General features: G+C 36.6%; 1 protein-coding gene across 1 annotated transcript in view; it reads left to right on the plus strand.

The window, feature by feature from the left end:
• LOC144365316 (methylglutaconyl-CoA hydratase, mitochondrial-like) overlaps window positions 1–22,295 on the plus strand; it is a 55,764-nt gene extending 33,469 nt beyond the window's left edge. Inside the window, exons 4-5 of the mRNA XM_078016400.1 lie at window positions 18,738–18,830; window positions 20,640–22,295. Of these exons, the coding sequence (XP_077872526.1) occupies window positions 18,738–18,830; window positions 20,640–20,815 (269 nt within the window). The 3' untranslated portion in view covers window positions 20,816–22,295. The remainder of the gene's footprint in view (window positions 1–18,737; window positions 18,831–20,639) is intronic.
• Window positions 22,296–23,826: the final 1,531 nt, after the last annotated feature.

Consider the following 23,826-nt stretch of genomic DNA (forward strand, 5'->3'; position numbering starts at 1 on the left):
CAGGCGACCGCGCTACCACTTAAGCCACATCCCCAGCCCAAATCTCACTTTTCTTCTAATTTCTTTATTTTTCCTCATTTGAAATTAATTCTACCTTCCATTCTTTTAATTTGTTTAGTTTTAAAATTGACTGGTTTTCAGTTCTAACTTGGACAGCTTGCTTCATGGTTAGCTCAGGAAATTTTCATTGTTATTTGGAGACTTAAGGGTTTTAAGTCCTTTATATTCTGTGGTAGGGAGCTTAAGATATTACACTTAGGTATTTGCATTCTTGGTAAGATTTAGGAACCAGAATGGAGCATAAAACTTGCTAATGAGTATAAGGATAGAAGGAGTAGGAAGAAAAAACAAAACAACAACTTCCTATAGTCTTAAAAAATGGAAGGACAGGGCTGGGGATATAGTTTAGTTGGTAGAATGTTTGCCTGCCATGACAAGGACCTAGGTTCAATCCTCAGTGCCACCAAAAAAAAAAAAAAGAGAGAAAAAAGAAGCATACAAATTAAGAACAAACTAAGTAAGATGCTGTTGAAATATGGCTAATGGTTACCTTTAATATCAGTCAGTTAAACTTGCTATTAAAGTTAAAATCCCCAGTTATGTGTTGTTAATAATGGCAACATCTTGTGTAGCTATTTTTGTACCAGAAGATTGCTAACCAAAAGAAAGGGATAGGTAAAAAAAAAGTCATTATTAATGAGTTACTATATATGATGAAAGGTTATTTTTCAGGAAGAATAACACTAAGCCTGTGTATATACAGATAAAATGATATGGAAAAATTGGCTAATTTATTATCATCATTGAAATTATAATCATTGTGGATAATTTCAACTCATCTCCTTCAATTTATCATGAGGTTAATACCACAAAGTTAATAAAGATAATGATTTAAACATGGTTGCCAAGTTTGGTTTAATGAACTCTTAACCCCAGATCAGAGAAAACTATTGTTCTCATGAATACAAAAAATGTGTTATCCGGCCCCCAAAGATTGTTAAATTTCAGGAAATTGATACACAGAGACCACGTTTGCTGTTCACAATATAGGCAAGTTAGAAACAAAATATGCCAACATACAAAACAAAATATTTGTCAATTTAAAAGAAACTATTAATTAGCTCATGAGCCAGAAAGAGGAGGAACTGTAGAGGGGGAAAAAGAATTCTAAGCATAAATCATTAGGCTGAGCATGGTAATGCATCTTGTAATCCCATTGACTCTGGAGGCAGAGGCAAGAGGGATGCAAGTTTGAGGATAGCTGTAGCATCTTAGTGATACCGTGTCTCAAAGTAAAAATAAAAAATAACTGGGGTATAGTTCAGTGGCAAAGGATCCTGGGTTAAATCCCCACTACTGAGAGAAAAAAGAAGAAGGGGAAGAAGAGGATTGATTGTTGTATATTCAATACATGAGATTTGGCCAAAGAGTTACTTAAGGGAAATTCACAATCTTGAATTCATATGTTAGTAAGAGAAAAATTAGTGACAATAAATAACTAAGCTTTACCTTAAAAAGTTATCTTGAAAAGTTGTAAACCCAAGAAAGTTCAGGGAACTTTCAGAGGCAAGAAAACAGATATAATAGAGAGGAACAAATTCTCAGCCAAGCCCTTTCAAGGGAGTACAGTGCATTTAATAATACATACACTGCAAATGAAAAAAGACAAGATTATAGACACTGTAGAGACTGTGAAGATAAAAAGAAAATGTCTTGAGAAAATTGTGCCAGGAAACATGAAATTTTGGTTTCAGTGGGCTGGGTATATAGCTCAGTTGGTAGAGTGTTTACCTAGCATGCACAAGTCTCTGGGTTCAACCAGCACCAGAAAACCAAACCAAAACAGAACAAAAGAAAACAACAACAACAAAAAAAGGAAGAAATCTTGGGCTAGAATAGTTTTAAATGTTGAAGATGTACATTTCAGGCATTTTGCTGAACTTGCAAAAACAGATCATTACAATCTTATATAAATGATTCTACAGTCAAGTCTAGTGAGAATTTACTTCTAAACTCATCTTTTCACATCATTTTATACCTGTGTACCCTTTATACCTAAGTATAAAAGAATCAGTGGGAGAAAGGAATCTGAGGAACTCATCTATATGAGTATAGATGAAATCTAGATGGTAGTCAAAAAAGACCAAGGAATGTAAGGGTGGTTTCTATTTGAAAGAATTAAGTTTATTTATGATATTTAGCAATTAAGATAAAGCATAGATTGAGAAAAAGCATTTGAGAAATATCAACAGGTATTCATGAAAAAAAGCTCACAGTTAATTAGAAATAGAAGGAAACTCATTAGCCCTGTGAAAAGCATCTGTGAAATGTTAGAGGTCATTTTCTAAAATCAGTAATGAGGTAGGAGACCACTCCCATCACCATCTCTGTCCAGTTCTGTTCTGAAGTCCTGTCTGTATAGAAAGGTAAGTAAAGACTGAAAATGAAGAAGTGACACTGTCCTGAGTCCTCTACATCAAAAAGCTAAAAGGATCAACTGGGTACAGTGGGACACACCTGCATTCTCCTTACTCAGAAAGCTTTGGCAGGAGGATTGTAAGTTTGAGGCCAGCCTAGGAGACTTAGTGAGACCCTGCCTCCAAATTTAGTTTAAAAAAAAAATAACTAGGAATGTGAGGTTCTGGGTTCAGTCTTTGACATCGCAAAAAACAAAAACAAAAAACCCTGCAAATTCTCATCATTGATTTAGTGAGGAACATGAGCAAAAAGCAATCCCAAATAGCCAACTACTTCTACTAAAGTAGGAGGAAATGAGGAGGTCTTATCTTATTAGTACTCAAGATTTATTTTAATGACATAGAAATTAAGGTGACACATTATTTGCATTGTGATAGACAGGTGGCCCACTGGAGTGGAACACTGTCTGATTGAAGCTCAGGCCCTGGGGAACAAATTTGGGATCTGTGCAGGTAAAAGAAGATGAGAGGCACAGTTGGGATTGTAGACTTGCTTTTCAGAGGCAGCAGCCACCCCCAGCCTGAGTCTTTGCATAGGCCTTTATTATATGCAGGCCAAACAAAGAAGACACAGCACCAACAGGTTACATCTGCATGCTCATGAGCAGATGTTTGTGACCTTGGGTCCATATTGCTGAATGGAGGTGTTTATGACCTGGACTGTATACTTAAACATAGCTGGTCAGAACTCTCAGTAAAGAAGCCTAACTGTGTAGCCATCTTGGATCTGACCCACAAACATAGAACTCCAAAACAGATCCACCCAAGTAGGGAAACTTAGATATGACAGAGGTAGAGATGTGGATTGCTAGAGAATGGCAGACTTATTAAGTAATTAATGGCAAAGTTATTAAATAAATAATTAATTATGAAAAAAACACATAAAAGGAAAGATTGATAAATTCTACCAAATTAAACTTAAGTAACCTTTCTTCAAAAATTACTGTACATAAAATAGAGTCACAAACTGGGAGAAAATACTTGAAGCAGGTGCTAAAGGATTTGTGTATATACATTTGCGCAGAGGAATGGATACTCAATGAGACCACAGCCTTGTGGTCAGTAAGAGGGCACCACAGAAAGGACTTCACACTAGAGCAGGAGAAGGGGGTGAACCTGGAACGATGGTTAGCCTCATTAGTAATTGTGGAAATGCAAAGTAAGACACAGTGGAAGGCTGTTCTGTCCATAGCATTATCCAGAAATGTTTAAACTTGGTACTGCTAAGAGCTCATGAGGAAGCAGATCACCAGGAAGAACATTTGATACACTTCCAAAGGGAGATAAATTGGTCAAGTTGCTTAGGGAACCAGGTTGATATTGCCTTACATATTAGAATGTCCACATTTCATGAAACTTTGTAGTTTACTTTTTAGGGGGCATTTACCTAGAGGGGTGACTTTAAGCCTTTTTGCTAACCCCACAGTAAGAAAGAAATCTACAGTTTGGCCCCTTAAAACACATAGTGCTGGGTGAGTATCAAAACTCATGTTCTTTTCCTTGTGTACTACAGTTGATGCTACCCTATGCTATTTTTTTTAAAGCTTAATTTTGATCTACTAATGAAGGCTTGGTATTTGGATTTGAAAATACATTGGTCTATAGACATTTTTGTATATGTGCCCTAGGGACGCTGACATTGTTAATAGCAGAAAGATGACAACATCCAAATCTCGATGACTGGAGAATGGGTGAATGTTTTTTGTATATTTGTACAATTAGATACTAGTCAGCATTGCATATAAATGAATAATATACCCATGTAAGAGTATGGATGGATATTTGAAGCAATATGATCTTTTTTTATAAACAGCATGGAAAATTAAACAGTTTATAGTTTGTGGATGTGTAAATGAAATCACACTTGTACATAAGAAAAATTCGAAAAAGATGAACACGGGTTTGGCAAGTGTTGGTTTCCTTTGGGTGAAGAGAGCAAATGGACAAAAAAGTATTAGTTCTGACCTTGTTGTACTTGGAGTATTAATTATATGAGAGTTGTTGTTATTATGCTTCATTATGTGTATGTGAATATATTCTTTATATGTGCCAAGTTAGATCAAACAATTTTTTAAGATTTGTATATATTGAGTCCTGAAGACATTTCTTATTTATTGAATAGTTTTATTTTTCTTTTTTCTTATATTTTTCTTATTTTCAAGGAAAGCCAAAATTCTACATTTTCAAAAATATTTTCTAGTTTTAAGGCTTTTCAAGGGAGAGAAAAAAATCCAGTTTCAAGCTTAATAAAGTGGACTAACAGACCAGACATTGCAGGAAGAAAATTTGATACACTTCTTATTTCTTGGTCCTTATTTCACTAATTCTTCTCATAATATTTGTTCATTTTCTGAGAGAAGAGCTTGTTAGATTAATTTTTTTCCTTGGGCGAAGGTGGTTTGGCTGGTGGATGGTCATGGATTTGGTGGCAGAAGATCCTGCCTATTCTTATGGGGCTCCTTCATATTAAGACCCAGTGGTTAAGTACCCTGAGTATGTGTTGCTGGGGCCTGCCCACTCTGCCTCAAGGTGGGTGTTAAAATTTCAGGCTGTGAAGCTATAATTTTGTTTTGCAATTATAGTATCAGTTATGGGACAAGTCAGGGTTTACCTGCCTTTTGGACGTCACTTCCCCCTCTTGTCCTGTGAAATTTATATTTCCCACAACTGGAGACTCTGTCTGTGGGTCTGAGGGGCAAATAGCCATTGTAATTTCCTGTGCTCTGCTTGGTTTTAGTGAAAGATTCTGAGGAACTTAAAGCTGCTGAACTTACGTGAAAACTAGTTTATTAAAATACAGATCAGAAAGAAGTTCCTTATTTTCACTTACATTTTTTATGTTAGTGTTCCTAACTTCTTAGAAAGTCTGTTCTTTCTAAACAGTAACTCCAAAATCCTAGAAAAAAATTCATTTGTTTTTAAAATGAAAAGTGATGTGGCTTTTTTGACATGCTTCATTCAGAGGAAATGGAGAGTTATCAGATTCCTAAGACATTGATTATTGTTACAAGTCTCTTTCCCTCTTCAAGTATGAAGTATCTCTGTTGAAAGTAACAAATCCATTATTTTGAAGTATTAGGCATCAGCAAGGAAACACAGACATAGAATGATTAGAGTCTACAAACATTGTAGTTTCCAGGGCTTCCTGGTGTACACCTTCCTTGCAGGTTTTCCTGGTTGTGGCAAGATGTGCATCACAATGGGGACCAAAATTATGCAGATTACCAGTATAGAGTATAGAGAGTCGACATGTTACTTGTGTGTCCACTGATGGCCACTCTTATGTATTTACTTCTTTTTTGTGGCACTCTAATCTGTGTTAGGCATGTACCCTCTATCACTGAGCTACATCCTGGTTCTCCTTCTTATCTTTAGCAAGGATTTAGATTAGTTGACAGTTCATGCAGAGCTAAGAAACATGTTTGAAATTCTGTCTTAGATACAAACTCTGAGGAGTTGGGCCCAATTCTCTCTTTTTGAGGCCTTCAACAATTAGTACTTAGTAATGAAGATATATTTAAAATAGTTTTTCACTCAAATATTACATTGGAGATTCTAATGTGAGGTAAAATGTTGTTTTTCTGAGTGATCTTGCCCAGTACTCCTTCAAAATGTCAGGAATTTCCAGCTTCCTATTCCTTTCTCTGATGAAATAAAATTGCAGAAACTTTCATTTAGCTTTGTAAATGTAGGCTGAATTTGCTTTGAAATGCAGATAATTACCTTAAAGGGGGCAGATTTTGAATCCTCTACCTAACTAAAGTCTTTTTTTCTAAAGATTTTGGTAAAAGGTTTTATAAAAAGAAATAATTTTTGAAAATTTTGTATTCTCTGGTTATATTTTCTTTATGTGATTGAAATTCTACAATTCATGTACTTTTTTTCCTATCAGAAAAAGTTGTATTTCTTTGTCAAATACAAAAAAGATATTTTTGTGCAATAGATTAAAAATTCTGTATGAAAAATCTGATGTAAATTTTATGGGATAAATCTCAAGGAATGCTTTTCATTTTATTTTTATTATTGTGTTTTTGAATTTTAGAATTGGTATATATTTGAAGTTTAGAATTGAAAGACTTAAAGTAGCATGAAGTATGTCACTAGCAACTTAAAACAAATTTACATTAGTATAGTAGATGCACACACATATCAAACTTATCTGGGCTGCCCCTGGCAGAGATTTTTTACTGGAATCACACTCTACTTATGCCTTAGCCTAGCTGTGTTTGTGCAAGAAAAATTTCTTTAAGGTTTTGTTATCTATATGATCTTTCCTCCTACTATATTTATATTAAGCTTGTAGTTACATTATATCTCACAATATAATGGGACTCTCAGGATGTCAAAAGATCCCCTGGGCTTAACATTTTTCACGAACATGTAAGATGTTTATTTTCTTGTAGAAAAATTGCATTTTACACATTATTAAACTGAACTCCTCTGAATTGTTTTGTTATAAGTTTACAGAGGCATACTGGTTGAACAGAATCTCTTCATATGGATTCTAATCTTCTGCCATCTGGTACTTTCCATATCTCCTCCCTGTTGTAAGAAATAAGTGGACTTCATTTTTTGCAACCCTGCCTGGTAACTAGCATGGTAACCGGTACATGGTAGGCAGACCCAAATACAAGGGCAAATGGGCTGGGATCCAGCTGGGGCAGACATGGGAGCCAAAGGATAATTCTTTCTTCCTGTCTTTATATTGGACTTTCTCCTGGAGTTTCTTTCAGTTTGCCTTTAACTAATATTCTAAGAATCATGCTAAAACTTGCCTGCATCTTAATTTTTCTTTCTACCCCCGCTCCCTTTTAATCCTGTTATGTGAACGAGGATGATAGAGGATGATTATGTTCATGGATGAAGCAGTTCTTGGATGGGGTCTGCTGTTGGAAATTGGGACAAACTGCTCCTTATCTAGATGGGGGTAGCAGGTGTAACTTAAGAGTTAAAGTTTATATCCAAGTGGAGATTTTAGACAAGTAGTCAGATTTGAGAGGCACATTTGGGAGTCATCAGAATGTTGATGCTATGCAGAACTGTGGCACTGGTTAAGGCACTTGAGGGTTACTGTAGAAAGAGGAGAACCAGAAAGATAGTCCAACCAGAGTATAGAGGGAGGAAGAATCCATTTATTTGAAAGAAAATGTTTTAAGGGGAGTTAAATCAAATGCCCCCGAAAGGTCAAACTAGATGACTGATAAGAATTGCTGCTAGATTTTTCATCATTGTTTTCAGTGACATTAACAAGCATTTAATTTTATTTATTTATGTTTTTTGTACAAAGTTGTTAGGAGTTTGGGACAGCTGCTTTCTTACCTGGGAAATCAAGCTGCATTTCTTGGGCAGTTTTGGGAGTGTACTCCCCTCTCCCTGACACTGTAGTTTGATTATTGCTTTTTTTTGGTTGTTCTAGGTCCTATTAAGAAAAAACAAAAATCCTAGTTATTTTTTAAATATCTTGTTATAGATGAATATTTCCCATGAAGTATTTAAGTATTATATAAATAAAATTATTTGATAAGTTTTCTCTAAAAGATATGTTTGTACATTTCTATAAAGTATAATATCTGATTTATTGTGGCTTAGAAATAATAGTTTCTGACATAAGATCCAGTATTTCAGCATGAATAAGGCATGAATAATTTTTGACTGAAGTTTCAAGTGTTGTATTTGTCACTTAACACATTTAGTAGTTGTAATCACTTTAATTATATAAAAAGTTACTAGGAAATATATTTGTAAAGTATAAATCTACTTAAAAATTTTCCTACTTATTAGCATTTAGAGGTTTATGAATAGTGAATACTGAAGAGTGTGCACAAATTTGAGGTATATCCCTTTTAAACTGTTCATTTGATTTAGTGTATCTAATACTAAACAGACAATATAGAGATGACTGATTTTTTTTTTTTTAGATTTTGGTGATTATCACCATTTTATATAAGTCATAAGTTTTTTCAAGTATTTCATTTTTATTTCACTTTATCTGAAATAAAGTGTAGCTTATTCTGAAAATAATTAGTACCACAGTAACTGTTGTCATATCATTTGGGAGGTTGTATTTTATATTTATATATATTATATTTTCTTTCTCTAAGTGATTGACTTTTATTTTGCGTATATTTTATTAAGAATTACTTAATTTTAGAGATTGCAAAATTGACCCATCTGTAAGATAGACAGTATATTTATATTTACTGTGAATTTTGCATTTGTTTGAGGGTCAAGAAAAAGTTTTAAAATATTAAGTAATGTAGTTAAATTATGTGCAGTACAGCATATATTTTACTTCTTCATTTTCCTAATTTGAAGTAAAGACTGGAAATGCAAAGTGCTGAATTATGGTGTTTGAAAGATTGGTTAATAGAACACGCCAGCTAATTGCCTTGATTTGTTTTCCACATAGTGAGTTACAGATCTCGATTGTAGTTTTCTTTATCCTCTTGCCAAGAATGTTGGAAAATGAAAGCAAGTGTCTAGAAGTCAATTATTTTCTGAGTTGTTAACATCTCTGCCTTGTTGAATCATAGCTAAGTTTATATTTAAACTTGACAATCTATGATTTACGACAGTCCTTCCTTGTTTGCAATTTACTCATGTTGTGACTTTTGCCAGTTTGGGGAAAAATTGTACTTTTTAAGTAGGAGCAATGGCTTAAGCAAGCTGTGTTGTTCCAGAATATTACTCTAGAATTGGACAAGACCAAAAAAGGAATTCACTAATTATTTTTTGTTTTTTTTTCCTTTTTTCTCCTCCCTCCCTCCCTCCCCCTCTCTCTCTTCCTTCCCTCTCTCCCTCTCTTCCTTCCCCTCTCTCCCTACTCCCCCTCTCCTTCCCTCCCTGCCCCCTATCTCTTTTTCTTTTTTAGGTATTGGATATGGAACCCAGGGATGCCCTATCATTGAGCTACTTCCCTAACCTTGTATTTTTTATTTTGAGACAGGGTCTTGTCAAGTTGCCCAGGCTGACCTTGAACTTGCATCCTTTTCCTGTCTCACCCTCCTTAGTAGCTGGAGTTTCAGGCACACATCATCATGCCCAGCCTTTTTTCTGTTGATAGTTTTTAATTCTTTAGTAATATTTGAATGTATGTTTATTATAAACATTTAAATTCTTCATTGCCATTTCCTGCATCTTTCTCTTACACATAAGTAATCCTTGCTAATGTGTGTATTTTTAGGCCTTTCCTTGACTTTTGCATGAAATGTGTATATATCAGTAGATAGGAGGCTCTCTTTTCCCTCCTGTTACCCTTGTAAGGATTGGGAGTTGTTTTTTCTGTACTTGGCTGAGGTTCCACACCTTGCTGTTGCAGGGCTCTTACTTCCTTTTTGTGATGTTCTGCTTGTAGCTGGAGTTTGCTCTGTGATCTGGGTGGAGTCATTCTCTTGCTAGATGAATATAGGTCCTTCACTTGTATAAATGGGGTGGTGTTAACCTTCCTGTTATTATGATTTTCTGTAGTTTATGATTTTGCTTACTTTACCTTTTTAAAATTATTTTAATTGTGTTCTATATTTTCTGTTTATGGATTTTATTTCAATAACGTGAAAAAGTTGTATTTTTGTACTACCTTATCTTTATTTTATGAATTATACTTGATCCATTGTTTTGTTTAGAAAGTTCTCTTGACTTCCTACTCCAAGTGATGACAAAATAAGTATATTTCTATTTTTAAATTTTTTCCTCCTTTCTTTCTCCTATTATTTTTTCTTTGCTTTTAAAATAATTTTTAACTTACACATATCTCTGTTACTTGGTTTATCCGTCTGAAATTACATCTTTCCATAAACCCTTATTTACAAAAGATTATGAAATCAGTATACTTTTCTTTTGTTGGCATTAGCATTTTCTTATCAAGTAGGTCAATTAATTTTTAAAAATATTTATTTAGATATAATTGACATGCCATGAATTATACATTGACTTATGAAAAAATATATCCATTCTCTGCAGAAATTTTATCACCTTTTGTAATCCCTTTCTCTTGCTCCTCTCTACCTTTATCCATGTGTCCCCAGCTGCCTAATAGAATTTGCTTTGTCTCTATCAATTAATTTCCATATTTTAAGATTTTATAAAAATGGAAGATAGTGTTCATTTCTATATGTCTTTTTCACTAGCAGAGAGGGGTTTTTTTGGCTAAATTCATTGATTTTGTAGCATGTCGATAGTTTTTTTACTGAGTAGTGTTTCATGGTACAGATAGACATTTAGGTCGTGACCAATTCTTGGCTGTTATATAGACATTTGTGCCTAAGTGTTCATCATCTTTATATTTATGAGTCATGCCCCAAGAATTAGGGCGCTTCTGGCTTCCTCCTGTTATTGGTATTAATCTGAGTGAAGACAGTATGTTATCCTATGGGATTATGAGACTGTTCAAGTTCTCTGCATAGTCACCCAGAGCTCCTTAAATTTTAATCCACTTAAAAGTCACCTGAGGGTCTTGTTAAAATGCAGATCATGGTTCAGCAGGTCTGAAGTGGGACTGAGTTCTACATTTCTAAGAAGTGTACAGGAGTTGCCAGTGCCACTCTTTGGGTAGCAAGGGAAAATAGAACTCAAGAGGTACTGAAGCAGAAGTTTGTGCATATGTATTTTTTCTGGCTAGGTCAAAGTTAACTACATACAGTGTTTTTATTTATTTATATGTGTGTGTGTGTGTGTGTGTGAGTGTGTGTGTGTATGTATGTATGTATATGTATATATTTATCAGAAATAGATATAACTACATTTGCCATGTCAAGAAACATTTTAAAAAATGCTAGGAGTTGGAACCAAAGGTAAAGTTATTATATTACTCAGTTACATTGCTGAATAATAACTTTCAAGATAAGTGGAAATGTGTGGGGACTTAACCCCACCCTGGCCTCTCATCTCTGCATTTACCCCAGAGAGGCTTTACTTTTTGGGAATTTTGGTAGGGGGGAGATGCTCTGGCCTTGACCTTTCTTACTTTGAAGGCCTATACTGGGACACTGACACAGTTCTCTTGTTGGGGATACCCAGAGAAAACTCAAGGCAGAACTCTATTAGTCAGCTGACTAGCCAGTTTCCCATGTTCCCCAGTTGGACCCGGTGAACAGAGATTTTGGTCTTAGTATCTACAGAGCAAGTGTACTGGTCACTTCCCACAGCCTCAGCATTTCCCTGTTCTCAGGGCAGATGTCCTTAGAGGAGGGCAGAAAGATGGCATATGATGTGGATGCTTTTCAGGGGCTCTGGGTCTGGGCTGTGAGAGGTAGTGACAGGCAGTAATGGTAAAGAGCTGCACTATCTGTCCTCAAATTTTAGTGATGCCAGGCGAGTAACAGCAGCTCCTCTGTGCCTTGGTGGCCTCATCTGCAAATTGAAGGTCTTTGTTCTTACATCATAAAGCTGATGAGAGGTTTAAATAAACTTTAAAATTTATTTGTAAAGTTTTTAGGACAGTGGCCACAACATAGTAGGCACTTTATATGTATTTGGTAGATTAAAAGGTACATACATAGAAAAGAAGGGGAAAGTAGGCGGGTTAGTGATAGGCTTAGAGAAATTAAGCAATATTTCTCCTGTCTCACAGTTGTCTCAGTGACAGATTGACTGAAATTCAGCATATGAACTCTCCACTCATGGCTGCATTCTGCTGCTTGCTGCCTGGCATTTGTGTTGATGACCCAGTGACTGAGTTTAGACTTTGACAGTTTCCTCATTTGTTAGCAATGTAAAGTGAGCATGAGCTTACAGTACCAACTTAACCACTGTTGAACTCCCATCCAGGACACCATCTTTGATGTTCCAGCTTGGCTATTGTCAGTAATAAAGCAGTGGATCTTATTGTAGCTATATCATCAACACTCACTTATAGGAAAGAATGGGTTCTTTTCAATAGCTGAATTGCTTTTTAAAAAAATTATAGGAAATTACCATTTATGTCATATTGTGTGGTTTTATAAACATGGTATCAGGTTTTTCTAAAGATGCTGAGGGAAACAGGATACAGTGGCACAGGCCTGTAATCCTAGTGGCTCAGGAGGCTGAGGCAGGAGGATGGCGAGTTCAAAGCCAGCCTCAGCAAAAGCGAGGCACTATGGAACTCAGTGAGACCCTTCTAAATAAAATACAAAATAGGGCTGGGGAATGTGTCTTAGTGGTTGAATGCCTCTTAGTTCAATCCCTTGTACCAAACTAAACCAAACCAAACCAAACAAAAAAACCTCAAATCACCAAACAACAACAACAACAAAAAAAAAAAAACACAAAGATGCTGAGGAAATAATGTCTTTTTATGGTATTATATTAATGTATTGCTTTTTCCAACTTTACTTTTATAAGCTTTAGATACAGCTATGCTATTACGAATTAAGGAAGACACCTTTTGCCTTAATCACTCTGCGTAAAATCTGAAGTACTGTGGCCAGGTCCTCATCTTGTTCCTGTACCTGATAATCCTATCCTGCAGCAATAGCAGGATAGAGGCTGGCCCCATGCCATTTTGCCCTTGTTCCTCTGGTTTTTATTAAAGGCAGGAGTAATTATTTTATCATACTGTTACTAGACATTTTTCTCCAATTTTCTTAGTAAAAAAGTAAGTTTATTTTCTTTTTCTGTGTGTATCAATACAGCCTGGAGATACTATGTTGAGCCAGTATATACAATGCATGTAGAAGGGAATGCTGTTCTTTAGCAGTTTGTTATTAACATAATGGTACCCTCTTGTAAGGAATATCTTACCTCTTGTAAGCTGCTGTTCAGCTGTTTTTCATCACAACAGTTTGTTGAGTTTCTCCACTTTATTTGGATTTTAACCTAGTGCTAGAACAGCAGTGTTATAAATACTCTTCCTTTTGGCTTTTGCTCTAAGGTCCGTGGCACCTGGGACATCTCCCTCTTGTAACTCCTGTCTCCTGCCTGCTGGCCCTAACCCTCTCCTCTGGTGTGCATGTTAGTACCCAGGATGCTTCTTTGGCAGTGACCCTGGTGTGAGCCTGTAGGAGAACTGAGGTACAGCCAGCCCGCAAGCTTTGCTCAGGGATTTGTGTTGTGTTGTTTTTCTGATTTCCTTAATACTTGATTGGAATGGGAGAATGCACTTTAAACTAGAGATAAAGTTTTAGCTGAACTTAAAGGATAATTAGTAATTTATTATGGTTTTTAGTTGTTTTTAATTTTATTTCTATCTTTGAAAGATTTCACTATTTGGAGTTTCCACATAATTTATGGGCATTCCCGTTGAAATACTTGGATTTCTGTTTTACACGACAACACTAGTCTTCAGGCAAAACCCAAATCTAAAAACCACATGACTGACACTGTCATTTCTCCTTAATCAGATTGTTTGTGTTTCTATAGAGCCTTGTAAGGAATCGACATTATTTATTACATCTCCTTAAGAGTTGAAAGTAGACACATGGTTTCCCGTGTTTTCGCCCTCCTCTCATTCTGGTTGCCCTTGGGGATGGTGGCCTGGAGGCTGCTGAAGCATACCAGAGGCCTGCCTTACTGCTCTTTAAATAGCTACACTCTGTAATTGTGTGCTTTAATTATATTTTTAGGAGAATTTCAAAGCATTATTATCTTCTATGTCATACCTGGCTCATTTCCTGATACTGCACTCAAAATAGTGTCTGATGCTGATGGTTGGATAACGCATTGAGTCATCATTGCATCTTGTTGCTGTGGGAATAACTTGTGCCCACTGGATTTGCAGTTCCTGTTTCATTCCTTTGTACTCATGTACAGCTGCCATTGTGATATTCCTTCAGATCTTTAAACTGATAATCTGCCTTTCTAAAGGTGGGTTTTATTGTTTCCCCTGTGTTTATTAAGTACTCACAGGTAGAAGAAATATAAGATGTAAAAACAGGCATATCTGATAACTGTGAAAGTGGCATTCCCTTTGAGATGATGCATATTTTCCTGAAAAACAGGACAAATGTCTTGGGCTGGGGGCGGGGGACAAGAATTATATATAGTTTTAAATTTATCAAGATGTGAAATAGCTAATATGGAATAATAAGTAAGCTATTTTACCTAAATAATTTTTGAGTAGGAAAATTTTATAGACAGCTTTCCACAATGCTAAAATATTAATTTTGAAAAGTAGTTAACCTTTTCAGTGATTTGAAGATGCTGTGATTCCTCCTCCTCTCCTTGTTCTTCCTCTTTTTTTTTTCTTATTACCTTTCTGGTTCCCTCATTTCCTTTGTCCTTTCCTCCCTTCTGTTTTATCAGCCCTTTTTATTTTTTATTTTGAGATAAGACCTTGTTAAGTCTCCCAGGCTGGCATCCATCCTGCGACCTCACGCCCCACTCAGCCTCTGGAGTTACTGGCATTATAGTCTCTCTCATACCACGCCTCCACCCCCACCTTTTTCTGGTATGAGGACCCCAAATTTCTTGTCATTTTGCATTATATATTTCTTATAAATCGTAATGTTAATTTTTTTATCCTTCATGAGAAACTTAGTTTCTCAAATTGTTAACTATCAAATTTAAAAATAATTTTTATTAATTCCAAAAGTATTAAATATTGGGGAAAAGGTTATATTCTCTAACATCAGAATCAAGAGCACCTGATCAGGAGCTGATTGATTTGAGCCCCTCCCAGGTCAGCCCCTCCACATTTTCTTTACTTCTCATGTCCAGAGGCTGAGTGATCAGCTTGACCTTCAGCTCCTCTCCCCTCCCTAACGATTTGAGGGGCTGGGGCTGAAAGTTCCAGCCATCTAATCCTGGCTTGGTCTTTTCTGTGATCAGCTCTCATGCTGAAGCTTTTCATCAGTTATCTGGCTGGCATACAAAGTATAGTCTTATCACTCCAAAGATTCCAATGTTTCTAGGAGCTGTGTGTTTAGAAACAGGTAGGGTGACCAGATGCATATTCATTCCAGTGTCACTTTTCCAGAAGCTTCTTCATGAGTTCCTTTCCAACTTACCAGTGCATGGCATTCCATGCTTCAGAGAGAGAGCATTCATTCTCTACTGAGACACTCTCCAGCTTGGGAACACTTTGGGGATTTTTATTTCTGAAGCTCCCTGTGACTGCATAAGTTCATATTGTTTTTTAAGGTATTAAAAACAAAAGAATTAACAATTATAGAAAAGGAGATAAAATACCAAGTTTAAAGTAGTGGATGGGGAACAGGCAGTGAAAAACTTGGAGGTATATCCCAGTTTAAGAATGTTATTGAGTAGCCTTGATTTGACATCAGGTCTTTGTTTCAGATGGGCAGTGCAGTAGGGGATGGTTTGACAGAGAAGGGTGCCCAGAGTATCATGGAAACAAAGGGAGGGATATTTGAGTAGTGCTTTGAAAGACATGTAAGAACATAAGGACTAGCTAGGTATTCTAGATGGAGGTGCAACTCTTGCATAGGTGTGGATTCTTGAATGGGTGTAACTTCTAGAGGTGCTTCTGTTAGCTTGGGGTTGGAACACAGAGTATCTGTCTGAGGCTGGAGAAAAGATGAATAGGTAGACAATAGGTGCCTCTTGTGCTATGCTTACAGTTTACTTCATTTTATCTCAGAGATGGAATCAATAATTGTACAATTTTAGACAGGGGAAAAGCCCAGTAGAAATGTGGAATATGCATCAGAGGGTTAGGTAAAGAAATTCATTTTGAGGCTTCCTACTGGTGAGGAATGATGATACCCAAAACTCTAACAGAACAGAGAGGGGACCTTGAAGATTAGCAAGCTGTTAGAAGACTCAAGACAGCTGGGCATATGGGCATTGAAAAGGAATCCAGGATGGCTTCTTGGATGACTTGGTGAGTGGATCTGCTCCTAACTATGAGTTAGAATGTAGAAGTATTGAAGAGTTGTTGTGGACATGAAAAAGTGTTTAAGTGGAGATGTCCAGTAGGCAGGTGGCTATACAGACATAGTATAGAAAGAAATTTGAGTTTGAGGTACAGGAGTGTGGACTTTTTGGTATTACAGATAACAAAAGCTGGGTGGAAATGAGAACTCACGAGTAAAGCTTATACTGAGAAGGTACAAGACTGAGAATTAACCAGGAAGGATGTGGGACCCAACAGGCAAATGGAGAAGGTAATTCAGGGAGACAGTAATCAGGATTACTCTGATCTTAAAGGCTATATATTTAATGGGGACTGAAGATTGTACACTGGTTGTGGGACCTGGAGCAAACATCTTGGGGGCTTGGAGGTGTATGGATATGGGTGACATGGACTTATTCTACTCTGCCCAGAAACTAGTTTGTAAAGGGAGATGAGCCCAAGGTAGGGCCTCAGGAAAGGTTTTGATGGGAGGGACATGAGATTGGAGAGGTTGAAGATTGAGGGAACTACAAATAGATAAGCTCTGTAACCAGGTTCTAAGGAAGGAGGAAGTGTCATGAGCAAGTGACAAAGTCATTATATTTCATTTGTAGGAGCTTAAGATGACTTTGGGGAACCATTGAGATTAAGTTGCCATTTAACCACTTTATTGATTTTTTTTCTTTTGAAGTTAAAATTCACTAGATATTGTTTGTACATTAAACTAATTTCCTGATTGTGGACACTGATAAATCTTTCTTTCCCCTGCTAAGTGTGCTAGAAAAGAACATTAGGTGTCTTCCCTGTGCAAAAGCCCTATGCATCTCTGCTCTTGCTAGAGTGTTCTGTCTTGGGTGGCAGCTGCACATGTGTGCTCTTTCTCTGCCTTTTCAGACTTTAGTCTCAGAGTAAGACTGGAAAATTTCTTGATGTGCAAATGGGTGAGATTCAGCATACTTAAAGTTTGGGGATTTTTTTTTTTGTATTGTGGATTGATCATTGAACATTGGCACATGTTAGACAAGTGCTCTAACTGCTCAGCTACATCCCCAGTCCACAAATTCATGTTTTTGTTTTTGTTTTTGTTTTTTGGTACTGAGGCTTGAACTCAGGGGCGCTTGAGCACTGATCCATGTCCCCAGCCCTAATTTGTATTTTATTTAGAGACAGGGTCTCACTGAATTGCGTAGTGCCTTGCTTTTGCTGAGGCTGGCTTTGAACTTGCGATCCTCCTGTCTCAGCCTCCTGAGCCGCTGGGATTACAGGCGTGCACGACTGCACTGGGCAAATTCATATGTTTCTAAAGAAATAAAATGATTTGCCTCTCTTGGGGACTTTCATCTGTTAGCATACTAATGAAAGAGAGAGCTTTTAGGGACTAATGCCTCCCCACCTTATTTTGTGGTCCAGTGGTTAAACCCAGGGCTTTGCACATGTTGGTCAAGCATTCTACCACTGTGCTACATGGGATGGCATCTTTTAAAAACCTGCATTCTCTTTATATAATAAGATTAGCCAGCCTAACTTCATATTCCCATAGTCAGAAATAAAACTAATAGAAATTTTTCTGTTTTACAGAGTAATCAATGAATATAACCAGTCATTTTTTGACAAGTTATAGAAGTAAAATGTCCCCCACTCCTAGCACTGGGGATAGAAGCCAGGGGCACTGTGCCATGAGCTATATCTATATCCTCAGCTCTTTTTTATTTTTTATCTCGATAAGGGGTCGCACTAAGTTGCCAGGCTGGCCTTGAAATTGTGATCCTCTTGCCTCAGCTCCCGAGTTGTTGGGATTATAGGCATCTGCCATTATGCCTAGCCAAATCTGTATATTGTAACTTACAAAAATCTCTATACAATAATATTCTTTCTCTAGACTCCAGAAGTGTAGTTTAGAGTTCTGTGAATGGTGAAATGGTGGCTTTTTTCCAGTCATGCCTCTGGGCAAGCTTCCAAAGTCTCCTCCCCAGGAGGTGTGAGTTTGGGAGGAGCCCATTGAGCACCTGTAACTAAATGGTGGAGCTGCCACAGCAGCTGGTTGGGCTTCTTCTTTCTTTGTAGGGCATATACCATTTCTTTAAATGAGGTTGTCATTCTTAGCCTCAAAGTAGCCCTTAAATGATCATGAATTTGAGTTATGCATGTCATTTCACCTTGAAATTTTTATGAACCAAACAACTTGTAAAAGACTATACTATAAAAAGTCATAGAACTATTAATTTGACCAAAAGCATTTATGAAAAATTCATTAATGTAGGAAGGTTTAAAGATGATTATTGTATATTCAAGTGGTGGAACACTATGCAATCATTAGATAAAAGTTTTTGAAGAATAATGATGGAAATGTAAATGGTTTGCTAAAGGTAAAATGGATATAGAGTCTATATACAATATCCCATTTAAAAATGTATTCACAAAAAAAATGGAATTACATAGTGAGATAATTAACTAATTGAAGAAGCATGACCTTCGTCATCCTGTTTCAGCTAATCTTCCAGTGCCAACGATTGCAGCAATAGATGGCCTTGGGCTAGGTGGTGGTCTTGAATTGGCTCTGGCCTGTGATATACGAGTAGCAGGTAGGTGAGAATTGATCCTATTAAAAATGTAATGTTCAAAAATGGATTTTGTATTTACTTTTGAGTTAATTCCAGTATTTTGTTCTGGTGCTGTTTTTGAGTGAGACATTTTAAAAGTCACCTGTTGGGCCTCATGGTGCATTTAGAACCCCACTGAAGAAAGGGATCTTCTGTTGTCTCTTGCTGTTTTATGGCAGTAGGAAGAGATGTTAGGTCAGACAGATGTGAGTTTGAACTGTAGGTCTTATCCTTTTCATATGAGTTTTCCCTCCCTCTATAAATGGGGGAAGCCACTGTGGGAGTGCTTAGACCAAGTACTTAATAACTCTTAAGTGCAGTAATAATAACATAATCCCTTTGCAATTCATTCTATTCCTAAGTGGTTTTCTGAGTATGTAGAGATGGTTATGAAAATAATGAAGACAATTAGTGTTGACTAGTTATTGAGTGCTGCCCAGGTGCCTGGTACACACTTGACATATATTTAGTCACTCAGTGTGCCTAGCAACCCTGCAAGCACAGTGCTTTGGTGCAGGAAGAAGCTGGGAACAGAAAGAGGGGAAGTAACAAGGCCAAAGGGGTGACTGAACTGGAATCACAGGTCACAGTTCTATTATGCCCCTGGAGTAAGTGTGAATACCAATCTTCTGTGTTGATGTTTCTGGACAGTGTCTTCCAGAGAATTTAAGCTCTAGCTGTTCTATGGGCTCTGGGACTGATCAGTCAGCAGACAACAGTCATTATTCTTCCTTTGGCTCCCATTGTCACCTGATATGGCTGCATATTAAAAGTAGAGTGAATATAATTCATTTAAATAATTTGGATTGTGTCTTGAGACTAGTGGTTGCTTGTCCTTATATATGTTTTCCTTCTTTCTACTTTAAGTCCCTATATATTCTTTTAATGATGAACTCAGTTATTGTTTGATGGTGCTAGAGATCAGTTTGCTTTTCAATTGACAAGCTAAGGTATCTGGAATCCATTTTGAAAGAATGCAGGCTCTTGTAATGAGGATGTGAAAAATAGTCTGAGTACATTTGAATATGCACATTAAGAAATGATCAAGATGTTGTAAGGTACTTGCGAAAACAAACATAACAAAAGGAATGCTTCCCAACTGTCAAACAGTAAAACTATTTGTTGAAAGTAACTAGAGGGGCTGGGAATGTGGCTCAGGCGGTAGTGCGCTCGTCTGGCATGCGTGCGGCCCGGGTTTGATCTTCAGCACCACATACCAACAAGGATGTTGTGTCCGCCGAGAACTAAAAAATAAATATTAAAAATTCTCTCTCTCTCTCTCTCTCTCTCTCTCTCTCTCTCTCTCTCTCTCTCTCTCCCTTTCTCACTCTCTCTTTAAAAAAAAAAGAAAGTAACTAGAGACATGGTCTTGAGAAGTTGCCATATCTGATATATTAAGCTGTTTGATCGAGGGGACAATTCAGGCAGCTAAAGAATTTGTGCTTGTCAGACACGGTCTCTCTCCTGATCCTGAATAATTACTGAGATCCAAGCCTTCAAATGTGACTTGGTAGTATTAGCTCTAATAATATAATTCTTGTTTTTTACCATCAAAAATGAATTCACTGCCAAGCAGTTTTTAACAGAAAATGTTGTGTTACTCTCCTTATATATAAGTAATTTAGAGTATTTTCTTGTTTCTCTAAGTATCTATTGAAGTGATTAAAAAAAAGTGACACCAGTTAAATTAATAAACAGTGTTTTAATGTATCTTAGTTTACTAACTCTTTCAAGTTGTGGTTTTTTAATGCTGTGATGTGTATGTTTCTTAATTTTCTTTTTTCTTTTTAGCTTCTTCTGCAAAAATGGGCCTGGTTGAAACAAAGTTGGCAATTATTCCTGGTGGAGGTATGAGTTGTTCACTCCTGTCTCACAGTATTCTTACTGTGTTCTCAGTTACAGTGTCTAAGGCAAAATTCTGTTCATGGAAAAGGCAGAGGAGACTACTGTATTGTTGGCTCTTTTAGTGAAATCCCTATTCAAAATATGCTCCTTTTTAGCTGCAGATGGTGGTCTTATACTGGCTATTACTTTTTTTGTGCTGTTTTCTTTGCTTTTCTATGTTATTTTAAGTTTTCAATTATTGTACAGTCCACATTGATATCACTGCTTGTATCTCTTTTGTTAAAGGAGTACCTGACAGTTTTGAAACTTTTTTTTTTTTTTAGTATTTTTTGGATGTCGACGGGCCTTTATTTAGTTAATTTATTTATATGTGGTGCTGAGAATTGAACCCGGTGCCTCACACATGCTAGGCAAGTGCTCTACCACTGAGCCATAACCCCAGCTCCAAATTTGAAACTTTTATTCATGCATTTAAATGTGTGTGCCCTAACTGAGAGCTTCCTGCACACAGCCAGACCCTGAGTAGAAGAAGAGAGATGGCTTCTCTGTTGGTCATCTTTGTATCACTGGGACAAAATACCTGAGGTAGACCATGTAGGAAAAGGACAGGTTTACCTTGGCTTATGGTTTTTTGAAGTTTCAGTCCATGGTTGGTTCCATTGCTTTTGGACCTGTGGTGAGAAATTACATGGCAGCTGGAAGTCAAAGAGGGAAAAAGGGGCCTAAGTTCCAAAACTACCTTTAATGGCATGCCCACAGTGACCCTGCTTCCTCCTACCAGGCCCCACCAGCCAAGAAAACAAAGCTGAGGCCAGGCCTTGAATACATGGGCCTTTAGGGAACATTTCAGATCCAAATGAGCATCTTCCCAGGCTTTGGACCATATTTTTTTTTTTTGTTTTATACAGCAGGACAAAGGTTGGGGTTAGTGGGTAGCCTGAATTTGGAGCTGAAGAGGTTTTGTTTCTTGTGTTCCCATGAAGAACATAGATGAGCTGTTGCTTTTGTGAGTGTCATATAAGAAAGCACCATTTCAACATTGACAGTGAAATTTTGCATCATTTATAAATCTGAATTTTTTGCTATTGTGATTTAGAGAATTTGGAGATATTCCCATTTTATGATGTCCTTCTTTGAAACAGTTGTCTTCACATAAGGATGTGTATGGTATGGTAACCTTCCTTGGTAACTTTCACACGTAAATGACAGCTTATCAGTGTTATGGATGAAATAACTGTACCGTGTAAAAATTAAATACAATGTTGAACATGACATATGTCTGCAGATGTTTAAATTGTATGTTTGAAGAGTATGTGTCCTGGCTAGGGTAAAGAATTAAAACATAAGAGAGGTAGAAATTTAAACTTAAGTTATAGTGAAATTGGGAAGACTACTCAGTTCATGCACGAGAGTATTCTATTTTGGTCATCCACAAAAATGCTATTTTTTAATTTCAAAGAAGCATTTAATATCTATCTTTTCTACCATGCCTACCTTGTCCATAGTAACTAATGAAAACACTAGAGAAGGGTTTGTAAGAGAATTAATCTATTTGAAAAAAATTACCAGATAACTAATTGTGAAATAAAATGAAATGGAGAAAAAGTGTGACATTGCACATTTTGGAATTTCTTTTAAGAAACAAACATTTAGGGGTAATTAGGATATAACTAATCCTAGAAAGATAGTGGCTTGCATGGTGCATCCTCGTTCCTCCCCACAAGCTATGGCAATCTAGGAGCCTATAAATGTGACCTTATTTGGAAAGAGGATCATTAAGGATGTAATTAAAGGGTCTCAAAATGAGCATATCCTATATTATCTGAGGGACTCTAAAGTTCAATGAGAAAGTATCCTTACAAGAAAGAAAAGAAACAGGCAGAAGGGAAGATCATGTGAAAACAGGGGAATAATGCATGCATAAGCCAGGCAATGCCAAGGATAGTCTGCAGTCACCAAAGTGTGGGGAAAGGCACCATGGTACAGTTTCTCCTTCAGAGTCTCCAGAAGAATCCAGCCTCACAGAGACCTTGATTTTGGATTTCTGTCCTCCAAAACTGAGAGAATAAATTTCTGTTGTTAATATGTGGTATATTTTTTTGTTATAGCACTCTTTGGAAACTGATACTGTCACTTTTCAATGATATTAAAGTAATATGTTTAGACAAGGGTTAGTAGGTGGAAGAGATTGGGGATGGGAGGAAACTGAACTTGATAATTTGAATACTTACCATACCTTGAAGATAAAGTGTTTTGTATTAAAACAACCAAAAGTTAAAACACTTCTATAATGAAAAAAATGAATTGTACTTCAGAAATGAGGGTGAGCTTTATTGGCTTCCTTCCTTCTGTTGTGAATGCCTCATGAGTGGCATTGTGAGTGGCAGTGTGCTATGCCTTGTGAGTTCTAGAAATCATAATTTCTCCCAGTGTACTTAAGTTCTTCAGCATTCTTTTCAAGTGGATCCATTAATTAGAATACTTTTTTTTGGTAGATATGAATGAATTTGTTCTTATGTTTTCTCATGAATGGGATTATTTTTCTAATTTTTATTAAATAAATTTTATCATAAAATTATAGTGCTTTAATATTTTCCCATTTATTTATAATAGCTGGTTCTAGCTGGGCACAATGGCATATGTCTGTTATCCCAGTGACTCTGGAGGCTGAGGCAGGAGGATTGTGAGTTCAGAGCCAGCCTCTGCAATGGGAGGCACTAAGCAACTCAGTGAGTCTCTGTCTCTAAATAAAATACAAAAAAGGGCTGGGTATGTGGCCCAGTGGTCGAGTGCCCCTGAGTTCAATTCCTGGTACAGTGCCCGGCCCCCCCCTCACCACCGAAATAGCTGATTCTCTTTTTCTTTTTTAAAAAATTTATTTATTTTAATTATATATATGTGTGTGTGTGTGTGTGTGTGTATATATATATATATATATATATATATATATATATATATATATATATATATTATATGACAGTAGAATGCATCTTGATTCATTGTACTGTTATAGTAAAAGCTTCATGACAGGGTTTCATAAACTGACTTCTAGATCACTCATGTATAATCAAATCAAGCCTTTATTGAAGCACACTGGTGGTGGCTGACCAGAACATAAAGCTGTTCCCCTGAT

This window comes from Ictidomys tridecemlineatus, chromosome 7 (genome assembly GCF_052094955.1).
Source record: "Ictidomys tridecemlineatus isolate mIctTri1 chromosome 7, mIctTri1.hap1, whole genome shotgun sequence".
NCBI classification, from domain to species: Eukaryota; Metazoa; Chordata; class Mammalia; order Rodentia; family Sciuridae; genus Ictidomys; species Ictidomys tridecemlineatus.